The sequence below is a fragment of the Phascolarctos cinereus genome, unplaced genomic scaffold (assembly GCF_003287225.1).
Source record: "Phascolarctos cinereus isolate Bilbo 61053 unplaced genomic scaffold, phaCin_HiC Scaffold_9;HRSCAF=440, whole genome shotgun sequence".
Lineage (NCBI taxonomy): Eukaryota > Metazoa > Chordata > Mammalia > Diprotodontia > Phascolarctidae > Phascolarctos > Phascolarctos cinereus.
In genome coordinates, this window is record NW_027556402.1 from 130374068 (window position 1) to 130396864 (window position 22797).

A 22797-nucleotide genomic window follows, 5' to 3' on the forward strand; every position below is an offset into this window, starting at 1 on the left:
AAAGTCACACTGCTAGTAATTGTCTGAGCATGGATTTCAACTCAGGTCTTCCAGACTCCAGATCTAGCACTCTATCCATTGCGATCCCTTAGCTGAATAATAATATTTCATAGGGTTGTCATGGGAATCAAATGAAATAATGTACATAAAGCGCTTTGCAAATGCTATATAAATGTGAAGTATTATCGTTATTATGATGTCTCTTTATTCTCAGTATTAAGTCACTGACTTTGGTCAATCCTTACTTTTAAGTCCATAAACACTTAGTGTCTGGCCATGTAGTAGATACTCCATTAAGTGCTGTGGATAAAGACAAGCCCTGCCCTCCAGGAGCTTACAATCTAAGGCAGGAGATAACAAGTTCCCCTGCCCCTTCAACCCCCCCTTCCCCCGCCCATGCCATTAACAGGCACTTAATGTTTAATGAATTTGTTGAAACGCCACCTGAGTATCATTCCTTACTTTCTATTCCCACTGGTTAATACTCCTGTAACAGCCCGACTAACCTACCTCTCTAAATTCCATTTTTTCCTCCTAATTCATTTAGCGAATCGAGGCCTAAACCAGACTTCATCTGAGTTACTCCCCTATTCAAAACCTTTAATAACTCCCTATTCCCGCTGCAGTAGAGCTCAATGAGGTACCCTACAGCCAAGGACTACTCTGTTTTGTTACTGTATCCCAAAAAGCTATCCCAGTGCCTTGCACAAAGGTGACACTGACTTGCTAAACTGAGCAAAACTGAAATGAAGTGAATTGAATTCCCACTGCCAGTAGTTCTCGAGAAGGTCCGAACTCCTCAACCTGGCATTCATGGACTTTCTGAAAATTTGTACTCATTCCCAACTTCAAACAGCTGCTTATGTTATTCTCCCAGCACCCACACATCCTCTCCGCCTTTCTCAGCCTTGCCCTAGAATAAAGGAAGAAAAGAGACGGAAGGGACCTTAGCATTCATCTAGCCCAAGCCCTGGAAGAAACTAAGGCCCAAAGATGGTCCCAGATAAACCAGGACCAGAAACAAGATTTCCTGATATCCAGTCCATTGAACTGATCATTATACCACAACTCCATTCAAATTTATATAATGCCCATTCTGTGCCAGGCACCATGTTCAATGCTTTACAAACACTATCTCATTTGATCCTTACAATAACCCCATGAATCAGGCACTGTTGTTATCCCCATTTTACAGTTGAAGAAACTGAGGCAAAGAAAGGTTAAGTGACTTGCCCAGAGGTTACCCAGCTAGGAAAAGTATCTGAGGCCAGAAATGAACTTGAGTCTTCCTGAGGCCCCGTTCTCCATCTAATACAACACCTAGCAGACTTTTACACTTACTTATGTGGCTTTGCTCAAGTTAGTTTACCTCTCCTGAATTCAGTTTACTCATCTGTAAAACGTGGGATTTGGACTAGATAGGCTCAAAGCTCCCAACACACTTAATCTCAGCTCCTATAACATGCCTCTGTCTTCAGAGACAGTCCCACAAACAGCATTTCCCATCTCTGCTATCCAACATTTAACCCCAGGTCAGGGACAGGATAAAGCACTGAACTCAAAAGTCAAAGAGGCCTCAGTTTCCAATGAAGCTCTGCTGATTGCTGTGTGTGACTTTGGGCAAGTTTGTCCCTTCTGTGGGGAGAGTTTCCTCCTCCATAAAATAAGAGGCTTGGGTTAGATGTCTAAGGTCCGTTCTAGATCTCTATCCTAACATAATATGCTACATAAAACTCCACACAGCATGGTACTTAGTGCTCAAAGATAGGATATAGACTGAATGCTTGAGTTGTGGAAAATACATTGCATTTCTGCAAATGCAATTCTATTTTCACAAACCCAAAGGATTTTGGAATGGTAAGCAACTCTAGAAGCCAAGTAGTCCAGCTCAGGAGTGAACAAGAATCCCCTCTACCACATATACAGTATGTGGCCATCCACACACTGGAAGCCTTCCAACGAGAAATCCTCCATGCCTGCCCATGACAGCCCACTTCATTTTGGGAATGCACTAGCTGTTGGAAAGGTTTTCTTAATAAGAAGCCTAAATCCATCTCTTTACAGTTTCCACCCATTGCCTCTGGGTCCAAACACAAGTCTAATCCGTCCTCTTTGACATTTTCTCATTTCTATTCAGTTCTGCTTGACCTTTAATTGGCAATGGTCCCAACCAGCTTAGCTTTCCTTTTGTTCTGCCCCTTTCTCCTTCTCCGTCAAATAGCTCATCTATAATCTCACCCATAAAGGAACAAAAAAACAGCACTGGTGGAGAATGCCACTGAGAGGCAGATCAGTACAATGGAAACCAATGGATTTGAGATCAGAGTACTTAGGTTCAATTTCCAGCTTACTACCTGTGTAACCCTGGACTAGTTACTTCAATTGTTTGAACTTAGGATCCTTCATCCATAAAATGAGGTTGAACTAGGTGGCCTTCAACGACACTCATAGCTCTAACTCTGTCGTATAAAAAGAAGGGTTCCTTACTCTGTGTTTAATGAAATCACTAATACACATGGGATATGAAAAGACCTGGATGAAGGTTCCAGACACACTGGTTGGGGTCTTCTTTGTAGGAGGGCATGGACAAGAATCATGAAGGCTCTTGGTTTGGCATGAATGGCTTGCAATGTGCATCGATGCTTTGCATACCCACACTAGGAAGGTCACGGATCCATGAGTAATGAGCTCTGAACCAGAAAATCTTCTACTAAACAATATTTTCAAAGGCACATGTTCCAAAGGTTGTTTTAAAAGACTCTTAATTTATAAGGTCAGTGACTGGAGCTAGATGTAATCTTCAAGGTTATCTAGTTCTAACTCCTCATTCTAATCAGCAGAAAACAGTTCCAGAGAGAAAAGTCAATCTCATGGGTTCTAAGTGACAGAGTGGGAGTCCCACTCAAGGACTGTATCCAAATTCAGCCTTCCTTGCATGGATCCCAAAGCAACATTTGCTCTCCAAAACTGAACATTACAGGAGGCTACCTTGACCTAATAAACACAAGGTTTATTTTGTTTTGTTTTTACTAAAGTCTTTTATTTGAAATGTTTATTTTCCACATTAGGAAAATAACAATAATAACTGATACTGGGATAGTGCTTTAGGTTTGCAAGGTTGTTCATTGATTAAGTACCATATACAGTAATAGCTAGCATTTATATAGTGCTTTAATCTTTGCAAAACACATTACAAATATTAACTCATTTGATCTTCACAACCACCCTGGGAGGTAGGTACTATTATTATCCCCACTTTGCAGAAAAGGAAACTGAAGCACACTGAGGTTAAGTGACTTGACTAGGGTCACATACCTAGCAAGTGTGAGATTTGAACTCAGATCTTCTTGACTCCTTATCTAGCATGCTATCCACTGTACCACTGGGCTGTCTCTCAACAAAAGAACTTGCATTGGCAGGATTTAGGCTCTGGCACTTCAGTGCCACTGATACTGCTTCATTTTAAGGAAGGGGAAACGGGGTCCCAAAGAGATTGTTACTTACTAAGTAACTTAATCTCTTTGGGACTCCATTTCTCCTTCTATAAAACAAGGAAGGTAGGCTAGATGATCTCTACAATTCCTTCCAGCTCTCAGTCTATAACTTCACTTGAGCCTTACAACAATTAGGTGAAGTAGATAATACAGGTTTAGAGATGAGGAAAATGAGACTTGGAAAGACGAAACGATTTGTTCCAAGACCTACAGATACTAAGTTTTAGAGGCTGGATTGAAACACAGGGCTTCCTGAAAACAGTTTTGTTTAATCATTTCTCAATTGTGTCTGACCCATTTGGGGTTTTCCTGGCAAAGATTCTGGATTGATTTGCCATTTCTTTCTCCAGTTCATTTTACAGATGAAGAAACTGAGGCAAGCAGAGTTAAGTGACTTGCCCAGGGTCACATAACTAATTAAGTGTCTGAGGTCAGATGTGAACTCAGGATGGAAGATGAGCATTCCTGACTCCAGGCCTGGCACTCTAGACACCTAGCTGCCCTGCTGATACCAATTACAGCCCTCTAACCATTCTGTCATGTTCTCTCACAAAGAGAAAAGCAAGACAAAATTATCTCTAACATCCCTTCCAAATGGTCCACTGTCCAGCAGTTCAATCCCTTGTCAACAGTTTATAAAAGCAAGAAAATAAACATAAAAACAAAAACAAAATACGCATTCCGTTCTTATTGTCTATCGGAAAAATGGCTGAAGAAAATTCCCTACTGATTTTCCTTCACTTCTGAGGGAAGGACAAAGGTAAAGATGAAAAGGAAACGAGATCATTTCAGCCATAAACAGAGCAAAAGGAGAGAGATAACTGGGAATGTTTTAAGATCAATATCAACCTACAGCCCATGTGCATAAACAAAGCCACTCCTACACAAAGAAAAACTTGATTCAGGGATTTAGACAATAAATTCAGAAACTAGGAGGTCAAAAACAATTTGGTGAAGAATAGATTTGATTTTTTTTTAATCAGCAGAAGAACTTTTGATTCGTTGCCTTTTGACTGGCTGTTACTTCAGTATAAAAATTATTTTTGAACCTTTTTTAAAAAACTCAACGCATGTTTATTTGTTTTAAATGAATATAACCATATTTTAAATCTAGAACTAGAAGAGCTCTTTGAAGTCATTCTGTCCAAGTACCTCATTTTACAGATGAGGAAACTGAGGTTCAAGGAGTCACACAGAAAGTACTGCCCCAAGGTCATAGAAAAAGTAGTGGCAAAGTCAGTTCCATCTAGCATTCTTTCTACTGCACTACTCCATCTCTCCAGCTAACTCATACAGACTCACCCATTCATACCGAATATCTTCATGATCTCTCCCCTGCCTCATGTCTTATCAAAATATGCCCTGAGGAAATGAACAGCAAAAGTTAAAAGGACTGATGTGGTTTAAATGTCTTCTTTCCCAAGCTCATTGGCTTTAACCCAAAGAACTATCTAGTTGTCAAATTTCAGTTATGAGCAAGACATCTGAGCTGCTGCCATCTTGGGATATGGGAAGATCCTATCTGTCAATCTGCTTGCATGCGGCCCAGCTCATGACATCTGGTCCGTGATGTGCTCTTTAAATTTCCTTCCAGTTCTCAAGTCCATGAAGGGCTTACATCAGTGTGGGTGCCTGTAGTCAGCTCTCAGTCATCCAGGCTGTTCTGGTACAAATAATCCAAAGCGTTTTCAAAGCATTTAAAGCCCTCCCCACCCTGACTACAACCTACCTTTCTAGTCTTTACTTCACTCTATGAAACCCAGCCAGACGACTCCCAAGATCTGGTGCTGTTGTTCAGTCCTTTCAGTTGTGTCAGACTCATCATGGCCCCATTTGGGTTTTTTTTTTGGCAAAGATACTGTAGTGGTTTGCCATTTCCTTCCCCTACTCATCTCTGTTGTTGTTGTTCAGTCATTTCTGTCATGTCCGACTCTTTGTGACCCCATGTGCAGTTTTCTTGGCAAGGATACTGGAGTGGTTTGCCATTTCCTTCTCCTGGTCATTTTACAGATGAAGAAACTGAGGCAAACAGGGTTAAGTGACTTGTCCAGGATCACACAGCTAATAAGCATCTGAGGCCAGATTTGAACTCAAAAAATAGAGTCTTCCTGAGTCCAGGCCTGGCACTCTATCCACTGTGCCACCTAGCTGCCTCTCCTCACAAGATATTTCATTTCAAATCTCTATAGCCTCTATCCTGTAAATACTCCATGCCAAGAGTGTACAACTGCTGGAATTCCTCATTTCCTTCAACTTCAGATCAAAGGAACTTTCTACCTAAAACCTTTCCTACTTCCTCCCCCTACTAGCACCCTCTCTCGCTTTAAAACTACCCTGCATGTATTCTGAATATATTTCATATATATTTATATGTGTATGTGTTATCTCTCCCTATTGAATATAAGCTCTGTGAGGACAGGGATGATTTCATTTTTAGCTGCCTAAGCAACAAAAACCAAGGTCAGTGGTATGGCCATGGGCAAAAGGAACAAGCCCTCTATAATTACACTGATGTTAACATCTCAAAGGCCCTTACCCTCCACTGCCCAGCCTTTGACACAGAAAAGAGGGGAGGGGGGGAAGAAGGGAACCACACCAACTCATTCCCTTTTTTTAGCGTGAAATCTTAAAACTGAAAAGAATCTTAATGTTAAAGAATCTTAATAAACGGGGAAAGTAAGACCCAGAGAGAAATGGCATACAAGAATAACTCCTGGGGGGAAAAAAAACCTCCAAAAAGGACAATAGTGTTGTGCAAAATGGGTGAAGTAAATACAACAGCTGGCATTTATATTATACTTCATTAGAAGCAACTGTGCCTGGCACGTAGTAGGCACAAAACAAATGCTTGTTGTTCTTGAACTTCATAACTGATAGTAACAAAAACAACAACTATGCCTGGCACGCAGTAGATGCTTAAAAAGTATTTGTTATTGTTCAACTGTCATTTATATGACCTAATTAGTAGTAGTAGTAACACATAGATGTACGAGGATCCATTGAAGGAAAGAGGCATATTTAGCCTGGAGAAGGAATGATCACAGGGGAACCCTGATAGATGTCTGCAAGTATTTGAAGGGCTGACTGCCATGTGCCAGAGAGATTAATGAGATTTGTTCTCCTGAGCCCCTGAGGGCAGAACCAGGAGCAATGAGAAGTTGTAAAAAGGAAAAGTTAGGCTTGATAACAGTAAAGACTTCTGAACTGTTTGAGTTCTGGAGAAGAGGGCGCGCTGCATGGAGAAGTGGTGGGTTCCCCCCACTTGGAAGTTTTCAAGTGGAGGCTGGATGCCTACTGGAGAAGTACGCACTAGTGGGGCTGTGGACAGGTTAGACAAGATGACCTTGGAGGTCCTTTCCAACTTTCACATTTTGTGATTCTATAAAAATAAAAGTAATAACATAGCACTTGACGGTTTGCAAAGCACAATAACCCTGTAAAACAGGTATTCTTTTACAGGTGGGACTGAGGTGAAGGACTTGGTGTTCAGGTTTATTCACCTCTGGCAAAAATCAGCTTGGCCTCAGTTCTCAATCCTAATGAAATAGTAACATACATATGAAAACTGGAGCTTTAATTTTCTTTAAAAAAAAATCTAACTTCAAATGAAGCAGAAATACAAGGGTTATGTCCAATTGAATCTAGTTCCCTCAGGAAGAGGTTGCATTTTAGGGTAAGGGGACCTGGATTCAAAACCCGATTTCGATACGTACTACCTGTGTGACCTTGGAAAAGCCATGGAACTCAAGTTTCCTCATTTGTTAAACTCGGGAGGTTGGACTTAAGGTGCTCTGAGTTCTTTTCTGGCTCTGTGATCCTATAATTTGCCCATGGTCACTTAACTAGTGACGTTTGGAAGTAAAGTTCAAAGCCAGGTGCTTTCCAACTCCAAGTCCTTTCTATTATATCAGAAGAGTCCCATAACTCATTCCCAGTATTGGGAAACTAACCTGGTAAGTGCAAGCATCTCCAGGGTAAGTGTGTAAGATTTTTAACTGCTCTGACCAGATGTTCTGATAGGGGGTGAAGGAAACATTCTGCACAGAATGGCTCTCTGTTGGCTCGTGACAACTACACTTGCCCAGACTGTTTTTATGCAGCTGTTTTTAAGAACTCCATTCCCTGATCATAGCCAGTGATCAGACACCATCCGTTCCCACTAACTACATGGAGTTTCACACATAGAATGTTAAATCCTAAATGGTGAATGATTTCACATTTCAGTACTCTAGAAGACATAGATACTTACAGGTGATATCTGGCCTAATAGGCTTATGGGATCCAGAGGTCTAAAGGACCTTAGAGATCAACCAGATCAACTCCTGATTTTACATGTCAGGCCCAGACAGGAGTGACATGCCCAAAGCCACTTAGTACATGGGTACTAAGTAGCAGACCTGAATTCAGGCTCCAAATGTGCCGCACTCTGCTATTATGCACACAAGCATGCTACCTCAAATTGAGCTACTAGCTTTAATGACGAATGAAACACAAACTAGTAATAGGTAGAAAAGGGAATAATTACAGATTCAGAGGTGGAAGGGACCCCAGAAGCTAGAGACACAGATTAAGAGTTGGAAGAGAACTCGGAGATCATCTAGTCTTATGCCCTCATTTTAAAAATTATGAAACTGAGACCTGAATAGGTAAGGGTTCATCCTCAATAAACTCCAGTGGCTCTCTATTATCTCGAAGACCAAATATAAATACTCTTGCTTGTTTTCAAAGGTCTTCATCATCGAATCCCTTCCTACCTTTCTCGTCTTCTTACCCATTCATTCCATGCATTGTATGGTCTAGCCTATGCCTCACTTGCTGTTCCTCATACAGCACATTCTATTACCTGTCTCCATGACTTGGCACTGGGTGGGTGCTTCCTAGGCCTGCATGCTCTCCCTCCTCACCTCCATTTCTGGAATTTCAGGTTTCTTTCAAGATTCAGATCGAGCCACCTTTTGCAGAAAGCATTTTTTGGTTCTCCCACCTACTAACGCCATCTTCTCAAAAGTTACTATGTAGCTGCTCTGCACATATGTATCTGGTAATACATACTTTAACTACAAACTGACTCCCCTGTTAAACCGTAAGCTCTTTGTAGGCAGACTTTCACTTTTGTCTTTGTATAACTAGTATTTACTACAATACCTGGCATGTAATAAGAACTTAATAAATGCCTGTCGATTGACTTTACATCGACTATACTCTGCTATTATGAAGACAGACATTTTACATCCCTGTCAGCAACCATCATATAGACAGATATTATAAGGGATTATCACAGACTTAATTCAACCTCTTCATTTTACACAGCAGGAAACTTTAGACCAGAGCAATAAGAAGGGACTAAACCAAAATTTGAATCCAGCTCATCTGGTTTCAAACTCAATACACTTTCCACTGCAATACCTTTGTAGTGAGTGAATAGATGGCCACAACCCATTCATAAAATGAACCTCAGATCCTAGGTCATAAAGAACCACCCTCTGGGATTAAAGCTAACCAGATAATCCAAAGAAGGCCTTCTCAGAAACTAATCACCCTCCACAGTGATTTAGAGAGCGTTCAACTAAGATCAAGGTGCTTTCTATCCCTATATTCCTTAGGAAATAGAGAAGCTAAAATGTAATCAATGAAAAAATAATGTGTGAACTTGGAAACTATAACCCAGTAGTAGTATATTACAAGGCCAAAGGATGGTGACAAGTGAAGCTGAAGACTACCAAGTCTCAGAATCTAGAAAAAGAGCACACACCTAATAAAGTTGGAAGGGCTGCTGTCCAGGGTACAGGGGCAGTGCTCTGACCAGTTCAGCCCAAAGAAGGGAAAAGTGGGGTGGAGGGAGGTAGAGGGAGCTAGAGGGAGCAGGGCACACATGCTGCCTGGATTCAAGCACTTGAAGGACTGTCACTCTGAAGAGAGATTACACTTGTTTGGTTTGTCCCCCTCCAAAGGAGTAGTTCAAGGAAGTGTCTGGGAGAGAAATTTAGGCTTGATACAAGGGAAAACTCCAGAGGTAAGATGGGACATAACAGCAATCTGAAATGTCATGGAGAGGATTCATGCTTGGTTATAGACTGGGCTTCTTGGCCACTAAGGTCCCTTCCAATTCTGAGATTCTGTGATTACGAATCAACGTCCAATCCACTTAGTAGGTATCATCCCTAGAGCAGAGGATTATAGCATCTCAGACCTTAGAGGTCATCTATTTCATTGCACTCATTTTATAAATGGAAAAACTGGGGCCCAGCAGAGTTAAATGACTTACTCAAGGTCACGCTTCTAGAAAATGGAAGAGCCCAAACTGGAGGCCAGGTCACCTAAATCCAAACCCAACCCCTTTTCCACAACATAAGGTGATATCATTCACTCCTTCCCTCCCACCCCAAACAAGCTACCACAGCATGTAGCTATGTAAATATCCCCTAAGCTCATCCAATTTCCCTCTGCGTGATTCCATATTTACCAAGCAACATTCTGACCTTATTTCTGTTTCTCAAATACAGCTCTCTATAGGACAGAAAATGCACTGATCAACAGTTGCGAATATTCAGTCTAACTTGCAATTTTATTTCTCACCATAAATTAATAAATCAATATTATGATTTTCAAATCAAGTCTCCCATTAATTTGGTTAATGGGAAATCAACTTGACTTTATCAACCCTAAATGAACTGGTAACATCAAATTAGGCAAGTAGATGGAACAGTACCAACAGTGGTAGACTTAGAGTCAGAAAGATATGAGTTCAAATCTCACCTTGGGCACCTATTACCTGTGTAACCCTGGGCAAGCAACTTAACCTCTTTCAGTCTCAATTTCCTCATCAGCAAAATGGAAATAATAGCACTTACATCACAGGGCTATCTTTGGGATTAATGGGATAAATACATAAAGTATTTTGCAAAACTGAAAGTGCTACATGAATCTAGCTATTGTTATTATTATAAAATTCCTGAACCAGAATAGTAGACCCACATATCGGGTGAACTCTCCAAGGTAGAATAACATCGCAACTATCCAGAACTTAGCTATCTGAACCATCTTATATGGAACAAAAAGTGGTGTCTGGACCACCAGAATAGATGTAACAAAGTCCATGTGTTTTTCTCCTACATAAGTACTTAACATCCTCACTAGGAGTCTACTTACTCTTAATTTACAAATAATTCTAATAAATTTGTTCATCTGGTTTCTAATCAAAGACAGAACAAATTAGAAAATGGGATGGAGAAAGGTAAACAGACAGCAGGAAGAATTGACAGCCAGTACAGCCTTAAATCAACAAGAAAAAGTTAAACTATCCTCAAATATACTCTGTAAGAAGACACACAAAGAACTATCCCAATTAAAAATAACTTTTAAAAATCCAGTGCCTAGAAAATTCACGGGATGTTGGAGCTTGACGGAATCCTCAAGATAATGACAATCCCACCCCTGTCATACAGATGAAGAAACTGAGCCTCTAAAGGGTCAAAAGATTTAGCCAAGGTTATCCAGCTAATAAATGACAAAAGTAGGATTCAAAGTAAATCTTCTACCCCTTAAATCCAGTGCCCTTTCCACACAAACCCCTGCCTCATTCCTGGAGAATTCTAGATAGCTGAGGTTTAGCATTCCACAAAGCTCAGCATGAAACAGCCTGACAGCTGGGCCTGAACTTTCCTTCCACCTCTTGGTTAATAAAACTCTAAGTGAAGGGCAATATAACACTTTCCTAATTCTCTGGCAGGGATCATTGGAACTACAAACTCAGATAAATATAATTTGGGGCAAAAATCAGGAACTTGTTAGGAATTCCCAACTAAACAGCATTTCCTATACTCATATCATATATGAACGCTTAAAAGATAAATAAATACTCATGGTATTTCAAAGTAAGATGCTTCGACCTAAAATGAATTCCATAACCCTTGTTAAAGGCGGCTGCACTGCAAGTTAAAACTGAAACTGTAGCTTCTAATCACCTTCCTTGGGATTTGGCTAGATAGACCCAGCAGGTTTTTAGGATATTCTAGAGGTCAGGTGGAAGTTGAGGGCCAACCACAGAGAATTAATGAGGCTTAATAAAGGAATACAAGACCTCTTAAGGCCTCAGTTTCCTCATATGAAAAAGGAAATCCTGTTGACTACAAGAAATTTGCCATCTCAGTGACTATGTACACCCTTGACTTAAACTCTGTTTTCAAGTCTGGCTTGATTATATGGTCTGGTTTATTTCTTTTTGGAGGAAGAAGGAGGGGGAGTTGTGGATGCAAGGCATTAGTTTGTGACAGGTTGAGTCAGAGATGACGATTCAACTAAAACTCTCAGAAATCACAGGTGCCTCCGGCTGGTAATGAGGCCAAGAGAAAGGGTCCCAACTTGGGCCAGTGCCCAGTTCAGGCATCTTAACTTAACCACTCTTTTGCAACTGTGCACCATTATGATCACAGGACTTCGACCTGGTCCCTAACTTAAAGACCACTGAGTTCAACCCCTTCAGTTTACAGCAGAGGCTCAGAGCCTGCCCCAGGCCACAACAGCAGGAAGTGACAATGCTGGGATTTTATTCTCCCTCCAGGTCCAACAGTATTTTCACTACACAATAGCTGCCTCCCTTGTCACCAACACTGTAAAAAACTTCTCTGAAATATCATAATGACAGAAGGTCCATACTTCCCTCAGAGCTCACCTCAGCACCATCAGACAAACAGACAGCTATTTCCTCAAACAATCTGAGCTATTTCCTTCAAGATAGTATTTTCTAAATACTCTAAAAGCTACACGCAACAGGCACTCTATCAACTGATCCACTAACTGTAAAAAAGACTTTTAGATTTTTTTTACTTTGTCTTTACTTTGAACAGGCCTTAACTAGGGAGGCAAGCTCAGAAAAAGGAGAACTCAGTCTTTCAAATGGACAATCAGAAATGAAATTCCTGACAGTTCAAGTGAAGAATTATAGTATGCTGGAATTTTAGTGAGGTCTCCTCCTGTGGAAATGTTCTTTAAAAAACATAAACTGCTGAATCTCATACAGTTAATAAGACCCACAATGGACAGGCTAGGGAGGAAGGATTCAAACTGATTCTAACTTGAGGGCTTTTAAAATCAGCATAGCTTTGTGCCATAGTGATTTCTTCCTGTTAAACACAGCAACATAGTGCAATTGAATTTGGGCTCAAAAGACCTTAAATCCAAATCCTCGTGTGACCTTAGACTAACCATTTTTGCCTCTCTGGGTCTGAGTTTTCCTCTTCTGTAAAATGTGGAGTGTGGACATCCCTGATCTCAGATCTAAATCCATGATCTCATGACCAGAAAGTAATAGTTCCCAAAGTATGCCCAGATTTACAACAGTTCTGTGAGATCCAAATCTGGACACTTCCATTTTACACACTAAGGTTCAAAGGGCCACTTGTCCATTGTCCCTCAGCTAGCATTCCTTCAAGATGCTGTGCCAGCATGAGTAGCATCAAGCTCCAATAGAAATAGGGACCACTAAACCACACATAATGATTCCTCTGGCCACATACTGACTTTGAAAATCACATACTAGCGTTATCTCTGTCCTACTGTATTGTTATTTATTTTGTTAAATATTTCCCATTTTAATCTGGTTCCGCAGAATTGCTGCAGGCTACACATCTGACACCTCTAGTCTAAGGGTAGTCTTTCCTGATCCCTCCAACTTCTATACCCTTTTTCCCTAACAACCGTATATTTATATTTTGAACTTACTCCATACATGTTTATATATGGGCAATGTCTCTCCCCAAGGGATGCAAACTCCTAACAAGGAGAAACTGTCTCATTTTTTACCTCTGTCTTTGCAGCACCTACCACAGCGTCTGGCACACACCAAGAATTTAACAAATGCTGCTATCAGAGTCGAGACCAGAGGCAAGGTGTCCAGATCAGACACCCTGTCACTGCACCCGATGGCTCTCAAAGAGGGAGCTGCCTAAAGAGGAACAGGGTAATGTCATCTCTGCACCCACTGCAAAGCTGCTTTATAAGCTCTAGGATTTTTAATTCAAACTCTGATGGCCATTAACTATAATGCTTGTCAACAGGGGCCACTATAATATTAAAGGCCCCCTGAGTATCTACAGAAATAATAAGAGAAAGGAATAGAATTCCAGCAGACACACAAATCCCCTAGTACCCCCTGCTCCCTTGCATCCTGACCCAACTTCAAGCAACCACAAAATACTCATTTTGGTTAACGATAGTGCTTTTACAGAATCCCAGAAGTGGGATGACAGAATTTTCAGAGTTAGAGGGACCTCAGAAAGCATCCAGTCTAACTCCCAAGTGAGTGATAATCACCTCTCCATCACATGTCCAAGTGGGTCACAAAGCCTTTGCTCAAAGCCCTCCAACAATAAGGAACTCACTACCTCTTGAGTCAGGCCATTCCACTTTGGACTTTCAATGTGCTGAATTTTTTTTCCTCATTATATCTTAAATTTGCCTCTATACAATGTCTAGTCACTGCTGTTGATGCTGGCCTCCTAGCCTCCCCTTCATGGGTTTAAGAGACTGACCCCTGGAAGAATCACTAAATCTTAAGAGGCAGAAGTTAACTCAGGGGCCGGAGTATAAGAACTCCTTCAGCTTTGCAAATATATACGTCCGTCATGTACCATATTACTGACATGAGCAATCATCCAGGCTTTGCCTGAAGGCTTCCAAAGAAAGACAAAGCTACTTCATCTCCAGGCAGCCTACTCATCTTTTGGATAGCTCTAATTGTTAGAAAGGTTCCTTACATCAAAACTAATCTGCCTCTTTGCAATTTCTAGGCGCTGCTCCTAGTTCAAGCTGCTCATCTTCCTGTATGTGGGGGGCTTTCAGGCTGTAAAGGCCCTTAGGGACCACCAAAGTTCAGAATTACAAAATCTCAGTGTTGGAAGATGACCACAAAGTAGTCATCTAGATTCTGCCTGAAGACATTGAGAGAGGAGGAACACATTACTTCCAGTGGGAGAGACAGCCCATTCCACTTTGGGACAGTCATAATAAAGAGCTGGATAAATAGGGAAGAAATTACCATACTTCAACAGGATCACAGATTTAGAATTGTTGGGAACCTTGACAATTTCTCCAAGAATTCTTAACCTGTGGTCTGTAGAGACATTTCGGGGGCTCTATAAACTTGGAAGGGGAAAAAAAAATACATCTTTATTTTCACTAACCTCTAAGTGAAATTTAGCATTTCCTTCTATTATGCATGTTCTCGATAAACATTCTTCTAAGGGGTCCACAGGCTTCACTAGAATGCCAAAGGGATTCACAACACATGAAAGGTTTGGAACCCCTGATCTAGTGTAAACTCCCTCATTTTACAGCTGAGGAAACTGGGAATAAAAAGCACAAAGGTGATAAGTTTGAACACTGAACCAATCCACCAAAGCCTCAAAATTACAAACAGATCACATGGCAGTTCCTTTTCCAACAAGTACATGGGTAAGTCTATTAGGAAAACAATTTCTTGAATTTATTTCAAAAATAAACAGATGCTTTCCAAACTCAAGGACTTGAAGTGACATTAAAATGTTATTTTGTGTGCAAGTATACTGTGTGTTTGTGTGTGCTTATGTAATGGGGAAAGTAATGTTCTACCATTTTACCCAGCTGGGATTTTATTTCTACAGGTCCTGCCCCCAGTTAGGTGTTCTTCTAAAGCCAATTTCTGGATTTATTCAAGAAAAAAAGTAAGTCAGAAAGGGTAATGTTTTCTTTGTCATAAGAGAGGGCTCCATCTGGAAGAAGGTGAGAAACGATAAAGACAAAAGGCATTAATAAACATTTTTAGAAATCATGCTGACAAACATTTCCTGAGCACCTACTAAGTACAACGCACTCTACTAAGTGTTTCTACTCTAACTAAGTCCTTTTAAAAAGAAATAATCAATCATTTAGGAAGAACCTACCTCAACCACAGGACTGTGCTGGGCACTGGGCATACAAAGTTTAGCTTACATCTGGTCATTTCCATTAAGCCTACTAAAGTTACATAGCACTAACACAGAAAAATGTAGAATATTATGATTAGAGTTACCTTATTTAAAAAAAAAACAAACACGTGAGATCTAAGGGAGAAGGTCACTATTAACTGGAGGCAACAGAGGTTTCCTGGAGGAAGCCCACTAACTCCTCTAAGCAGTAAATTCTGTGTCACATGGGTTAATACATATGCTTAAAATAAAAACCTTTCTTTCTAGAACTGTAAAGGGTCCTGTTAATCTCTGGTTTTCCCCCTCTGCAGAATTAGCTTGTTTTAAGTGTTTTAACCTTACCCAAACCTTTTCACATAAACACAGTAACATAGATTTAAAGCTTAAAGTGACGTGAGAGGTCATTAATGAGGCAGGCAACAAGGTGAGGCACAGAACAAGGTGTAGTGAATAGAATGCCGAACACAAAATCAGGAAAACTCGGGTCACAAGCCCTCCTCAAATACTTCCAAATACATATTTATGATCCTAAGACTGAGTCCTAAGCTATCAAATGAGATAATAGCTCATAACTCGTAATCAAATGAAATCACACAAAGCATGATGTAAATTTGAGCTATTATTAACATGTCCAAACCTTTCACCTTTGAGGACCAACCCATACACTTTACTGACTAGGAAACAGAAGCGTGGAGAGTCAATCAGACAACTGGTATTTATTAATCACCTACTATGTGCCAGGCACTGTGCTAAGCACTGGGGATACAAAGAAAGATAAAAGACAGTCCCGGCTCAAAAGAGAGAGACGAATCGAAGCAAAGCGAAATGGAGCGAAGAGGAGGGGAGGGGAGGAGAGGGGAGGGGAGGGGAGGGGAGAGGAGGGGAGAGGAGGGGAGGAGAGGAGAGGATAATCTTGGAAAGAAAGCAGTAAGATCACAGAAGAGTGGGAAGGTTAAGTGATTTGCCTAATGTCACACAAGAAATGGCAAAACCAGGATTCAAACTGTCTTCTCAAACTGACTCCAAATCCAAGGCTCTTTCTAATGCATCAATTTAAAGTAGATCTAGATGAAAACTCCTGTTTCTATACAAATAAATTACCAGGTAATGGAGGCAGGAAGGCTTTTAAATGTTTAAATAGGGATAGGGACTGGACCTGTGATTTCACTGGTATTAAGAACTCCCTGCTGAGTACACTCCCTCCACAAAGGCAGATCGGATCAGCAAAGTCCCTTTATTTTAGTTTTAAAGAACTCTTAGCATAGGGAGATAGTAAATGACTTACCCAAGGTCACAGAGCTAATATGTATCAAAGATACAACTTGAACCTACCTTTCCCTAATTCTAAGATTAAATCCCTCTCCCTTCCCTGTTTTTCTGTCTTTCTTTCCTGTCTCTGTCTCTCTCCCCCTTTCCTCTCCACATCCAGACAACACTAACTTTCCCCATCAAAGTAAAGAAGTAGTGACTACATGACTGAAAGGGATTTTAGGGATAATCAAGTCCAAGCCCTCCAGTTGACACATGAGGAAACTGAGACCCAGGCTCCCACAAGCTTTTTCAAGGAGCAGAGCCAGTATTCCACCCCAGGGCCTCTGATTCTAAATCCAGGGCTCTCTCCACTGCAGCAAAGAGCCTCCTACACACAACTAGACACACTACCAGCACTTCTCCCCCTCCCCAAGCACACACCCAGTTCTTTTTTACAGGCCTGTACAAGGACCAACCTAAGATGTGGAAGGAGGAAGCCCCTAATTGGGCTTCCTTCCAGAAAATCAGTTATCGGCCTAAAGTAGAGATTCTAAGAATATACTCCAAGACAGATTCTAAGACGTTTTCTTATGAATCCTCTAGGGAGGAATCTGGTTGATCTGTCCTCCCTGGAAATTTTTCAGAGCACTGGAATCCTTGGATAAGAGAGACAATAAGGATAGTTAACAGATAGCAACACTAAGTACTGGAGAGAGTTAGAGTTGGAACTGCCTGGATTCAAATCCAGATCATGCTTTATGAGCCTGGGCAAGTTACTGACCCTCTCCGGATCCTGGCATCTCCATCTTTAAAATTAAGGGATATTCTAGAACAGCCTGGAAAGTCTGGTCCAACTCCAAAGCTATGGTTCCCCAGTTGTGTAAACTCTGGGCATCTCTCAGGCAACTCTCTATGACTTACCTACTAATAAAAGAACCTACTGCAAGCTGCAGAAATTCCCATACTAGGAGTAACCCATGATGAAATCAGAGATTACCTGTAAATAATATTAATTTGCTTCCTGAGCTACAACTATTGGAGGGAATGGAGTTATTCCACACAGCATTCCTAATAGCCTTGCCCCCATACACTTAAAATTCAATGTACACCTATAAGAGGATTTGGAGCTGGAGGGGACCACAGGAATCAGCTAGCCTAATCTTTTTACTTTACAGATGAAGAAACTGGGGCCCAGAATGAAGAAGCAGCTTATTCAAGACCACTTTAGTAGCAACATCAGTATCTGAGGAGCAAGTCTGATACTCTTGACTCCAAATCTGTGGGGTTTTTTTTTTCACTAGGATTAGGGGGGAATTGTTTAGTATCTTCATCTGAACTTGATGGAAGAGGAGTGAGAACAAACCTCAAGTTGGGGAGTGTACTTCTCTCATGACCTGAAGGATGACAACTCTTGCAGTGAGTCCCTGTTACACTTAATAAGTGATCACTTTTCAGTGTGTCTAACACACGGTCCTGAGCTGAAGAACAGAAACTCCAGGCCCTTGGACTTGAGGTGTGCAGACAGCCAGCAAGCTCTCCAGGCTGGCTGGGCTTTCCATAGCCACCTGAGGAGCAACAACCCCCTCAGTGCATTCCATTCCTGCAGGAGGAAGTTTCCAATGCTCTCCACCCGGAAGGCAGCTTTTCGTCTTCATTCCTATCCTGCTGCCACAATTGTAGAAGATAATTAAATGAAGTCAGGATTCGCCAGTGTAGCTAGAGGGCTACAAATCTTCCTACTCATCTGAGGCTGGGAACCTCCCTCCTGATTAGGGATCCAAGTGATGCTGCCGTTAACGGGCCTCCCGGGGAAGGCAGCACTCCTGACGGGGCTCGGGAGCACATCTGACTAGCCCGCATGGGGGGGGGGGAAGCTCTTTGATTGAAGCAGTCACAGGCTCCCCAAGCTGCAGCAGGCATGCCCCTGGCGCCCTCCTCGGCTGCTCTAGGAAGAAGGGCGAGGCGAGGCCAGGCTGAGCAGGGGATGCACTGCTACTGCTGCAGCGGTAAGTACAGGCACGTTTCCAGGACTCAACCAGCTGCTGCCCAGAGGCACACACACACACACACCCCTCGCGGAATTAGTTCAGTGCTTGCATGTGCAAGGCATGCAAGCCAATGCACCGTGCATGGACTGCCAGGGTGCCCACAGAACTATCTGCTGCTCCTTCCCATCCCCACTCCCCTTCCGGAGAGGGCAGAAATAACAACGAGGCTGGGGAGGGAGCGGAAAGGGAAAGGAGGAGGGACAGAAAGTAACTCCAGGCCCAGCAGCCCGAATAAACCCTTCCAGCAAGGATGCCACCTTCACTGAAGGAAACGTCCCCAGCTGGTGCCGCCGCCCTGGTGCATTTGCAAAGTGACCAGCAGTCTCAAACCCCCACCCACAGGCTCGCGGCTCCGCCCTCCACAGCTCCCCCTGGCCATCTACACCAATCCGCTTGGGCCCGGCAGCAAATCAAACTCGGCCCCCACCCCCACCTCCCGGCGAGGCGCCCTCGCTTTCCCGGATTCGCTTGCACCGGGTGAAGCGGCGTGCACATTCATGCCGGAGAAGGGGAGGGTGGGGGGAGCGCGAAAGAAGCGGTTTGGAGGTTGCAGTTGCGGCGGTGGCAGCGAGGAAGAGACTTCATCTCCTGTCTCTCTATCCTCTCCTCCCACCCCCAGACAGTTCTGGAAACTGTGTATCACCTCTGTCACAGGAAACCATCCAGCAAAAAGGCGGCGCAAAACAAATAAACAAACGCCAGCCTCTCTCTCTCTCCTCTTTCTCCTCCTCCTCCCAGGATCTCTCCAGCTCCAGCCGCCGCGCCCTAATCTGGGCCAGGGGATCCTAGGGAGAGGCTGCTAGCTCTCCAGGGACCAGACTCTCGGGCAGTTCTCGAGGCTGCGGCGGTAACTATGCACGTCTGACGGCTTTTTCTCTTTTTATCCAGGCCAAGTGGTCTGGGCATTGCCCCTTTGCGTTCCTCCAAGTAGCCCCTCTATCCCTCCCCCTCCTAGGAGGGAGCTGAAAGGGACCCTGACATGAGAGTATTGACAGCAATCCCTCCTTTTACACATAAGGAAACTGAGGCCAAAGGAGGGGAAGCGCATGGCACCAACCAGGTTACGGTTACTAAAGGGCAGAACCAGGTTACTAGGTCTTGTGTTCTGTCCGCAACCCCATGCAGCTTATATGCAAAGTCCCCATGCAAATCAAACTTGGCCTGTTAAATGGACCTTCAAATCACATTAGGTAAAGTCTCCCCCTACCCCCACGCTGCTTCTCTACCGGCCCCCCTCTGATATTAGAGGCTGGTTGCAAAAGTTACACCCTCTATCCGCCACATTGCACCTGCCCACGTGCCGCTGGAGACCAGCATCCATTTCTCTCCATTCTCACCCCACCCCCACTCCACTTCCTTTGCTCCCAGGTAACCCCAGGGCCAGTGGGAGGGTGGCGAGGCTGTTAACGCAAACTGCTAGGGAAGTTGAGGAGCCCCTCTAAAAAATGGTCCTAGTGCACCTGCCTTTTACTGATGCCGCTACTCTCGACACCACTTTCAGTTGCAGCAGCGCCCGAGGCGGCCCCGCCTCTTCCCCCCCAACCCAAAGGCGGGCGGGGAGATGGGGGGGCGGGAAGGAGGTGGAGGAGATCGAATTTCTTCAGCAAATGGGACTGTTCCGACAGGATTCGAATTCCAGGTCAACATTCCACATTCCATCTATTCCCTGCCTTTGCAAAGCAAGCACCAAGCAACCCTGGGAAAAACTGCTCCAAAAGAACATGCTGGTGGGGAGGAAATAGCCCCAAAGCCCCCCACTCCTAAACACAACACACACAACACGTGCATTTAAGGTCTTTGCAACTTGCTGCCCCATGGGGTACACTACACACCCATTTTCAAGATCAAGGTGGTCAATGGGCCCCACCTCCATAATTTGCAAATGGTGCCATGGTGCCAAAGGTTGCAATTTGCAATTCACTTAAGTTAAGGATTAATCGGTGCTTTCCCTCCCTCCCTCCCCCATCAACCAAGCGACTCCTTCCGAATTTCACCTTTAAAAGAGGTTTTATACTTTCCGCTAATCTCACCGAAAAGTAAAAATCTTAGTGACAGAGAACCCAAATTCGAAGAATTTTCCCCCTCCCCCAATTCTTTTCCCAGTACTCTTGAATTGATGCAATGAATATTTTGGACTGCTAGTGACACGGTCCTAAGAGCTAGTTCGTGGCTACCCTTCACATATATGTACCTATGCACACAGAGACACATACATACACACACCTATGGCTGTATAGATAGATGTTCCCCATCACACTGCCGCGAACAGACTGTATTCCTATAGACAAGGACCTGTACTCTTCTGCCATTGCCATCTGTCTACCAAGTTGTTACTATGCTTCTGTTCCATGCAGCCCAATGCAACACGGGTTTTGAAAACCTTCCACCCGAGGGCCAACTACCTCGAGGGTGCTTTGGGAACGGTTAATTGAGGATTCACCTGAAGACTGCATGGTCTTCATCAATGCAGAGAGAGACAGAGAGAGAGAGAGAGAGAGAGAGAGAGAGAGAGAGAGAGAGAGAGAGAGAGAGAGAGAGAGGAGGTTTCTTAAAGTCTGCAGCAGCCCTCCCCCCTCCAAAATTTTCCTTTAAAATTTTTTTAAAAATAAAAACTTACTGATCAACCTAGATCAATTCTCAGGCTCCCCAAATAATCCTGTTTCCTTCTCCCAGGGCTCCCCCAGGGCCCTAGCCATGAATGCCCAAGTTAGTGGTGGGATAGGAGCGCTGAGCCGCTGCCTGCCTGCCTGCCTGCCTGCCTGCCTGCCTGCTCACCAGCCCGCCCGCCCGCCCGCCTGGCTGCCTGCCTCCCTCCCTCCTGGTTACATATCCAGAACCCAATCTTTTGGCGCCATATTAATGACGTACTAGATTATTTCCACTAGGCAGCGACCTTCGGCATTAAATTACTCCCCAGAACTCCCGAGCAAAGCAACAGACCCATCAAATATGGCTGTGCAGCTCTGCTCAGCTCTGCTCTGCCGGGCTCGGCTGGCTCTGGCTCGGCTGGTCCTGCAGCCGCCGCCAACGCCGCCGCGGGGTCCGGACCCACACGCAGCACACACACTCGCACACACTCACAGACACACACCGCCGCGCGCACACATACACACACCGCCGCGCCCCTCCCCCCGCGCGCTCACACGCACCCTACACACACCACACACACACACACACACACAAACATACACACCCGGTACCTGCTGCTGCAATGGTGCTGCTCGCCAGTGGGCTCGGAGTTTCGCGGCGAGCGAGCGCGGCTCCCGGTGCCTCATGAGTTCAGGGTGCCGCGGGGTGGGGAGGCGAGCCGAGAGCGGCTCCTGCACTTGCACTCACACACCCGCGCGCACCCATGCACACACACTCACATACACAACATTCGGACACCACACACACACACACACATACATACACACACAACACACACGCACTCTCACACTCGCACACGGAGGCACTCTGACTGACGTTTTACTTGTTATGGAGGAAGGACTCCGTGAATCAAACTCATTTCTGGGTCACTGCTGCCACAGGGGGGAGCACTTTAATCCCTTGCCAAAACTAGGAGGGTGGGGAAGGAGAGGAAAGAGAGGGGGGAGAGAGAGAGAGAGAGAGAAGCACTCAGAGGAACTGTCTGTCTCCTTTAACCCTTCATGGTCCTGGCTGCAGATGTGGCCAGACCTCACTGGCTGGAGCGCGCCTTTGGGGAGGTGGCGAATCATTGCTATCATCATCGTCGTCGTCATCCTCTCTTCCTCGTGCCAGTGCAATCCAACAAACATTTAGTAAGCGCCTACTATGTGCTAGAGAATGGGGGTGCAAAAAGGAGAGAAAAACAGTCATCCCTCAAAAAGGGTGAAGCCAAGTGGGGGATACCGTGATTCCAGAAACCCTTGATTTTTCATGAAATTTATTTTCTAAGTGTTTTCACAGAATGATAGCTCCCGGAGCTGGGAGGGACCTGAGAGGTCATTTTACAGATAAGGAAACTGCCCATAGGTTAAGTGATTGGTCCAAGGTCACACTGCCTTGTAGGTGGGCAGAGCTTGGATGTGAGCCAAGGAC

General features: G+C 43.8%; 1 protein-coding gene across 5 annotated transcripts in view; it reads right to left on the reverse strand.

The window, feature by feature from the left end:
* JADE1 (jade family PHD finger 1) overlaps positions 1-22267 on the reverse strand; it is an 86767-nt gene extending 64500 nt beyond the window's left edge. The window contains exon 1 of one of the 5 annotated variants that reach the window (XM_020974018.2): positions 21929-22267. In XM_020974018.2, the coding sequence (XP_020829677.1) occupies positions 21929-22010 (82 nt within the window). In that variant the 5' untranslated portion in view covers positions 22011-22267. Of the gene's footprint in view, positions 1-21603; positions 21855-21928 lie in introns of those variants that run through there. The other 4 variants (XM_020974019.2, XM_020974020.2, XM_020974021.1 and 1 more) reach the window with 4 other exon arrangements.
* Between the last annotated feature and the right edge of the window lie 530 nt (positions 22268-22797).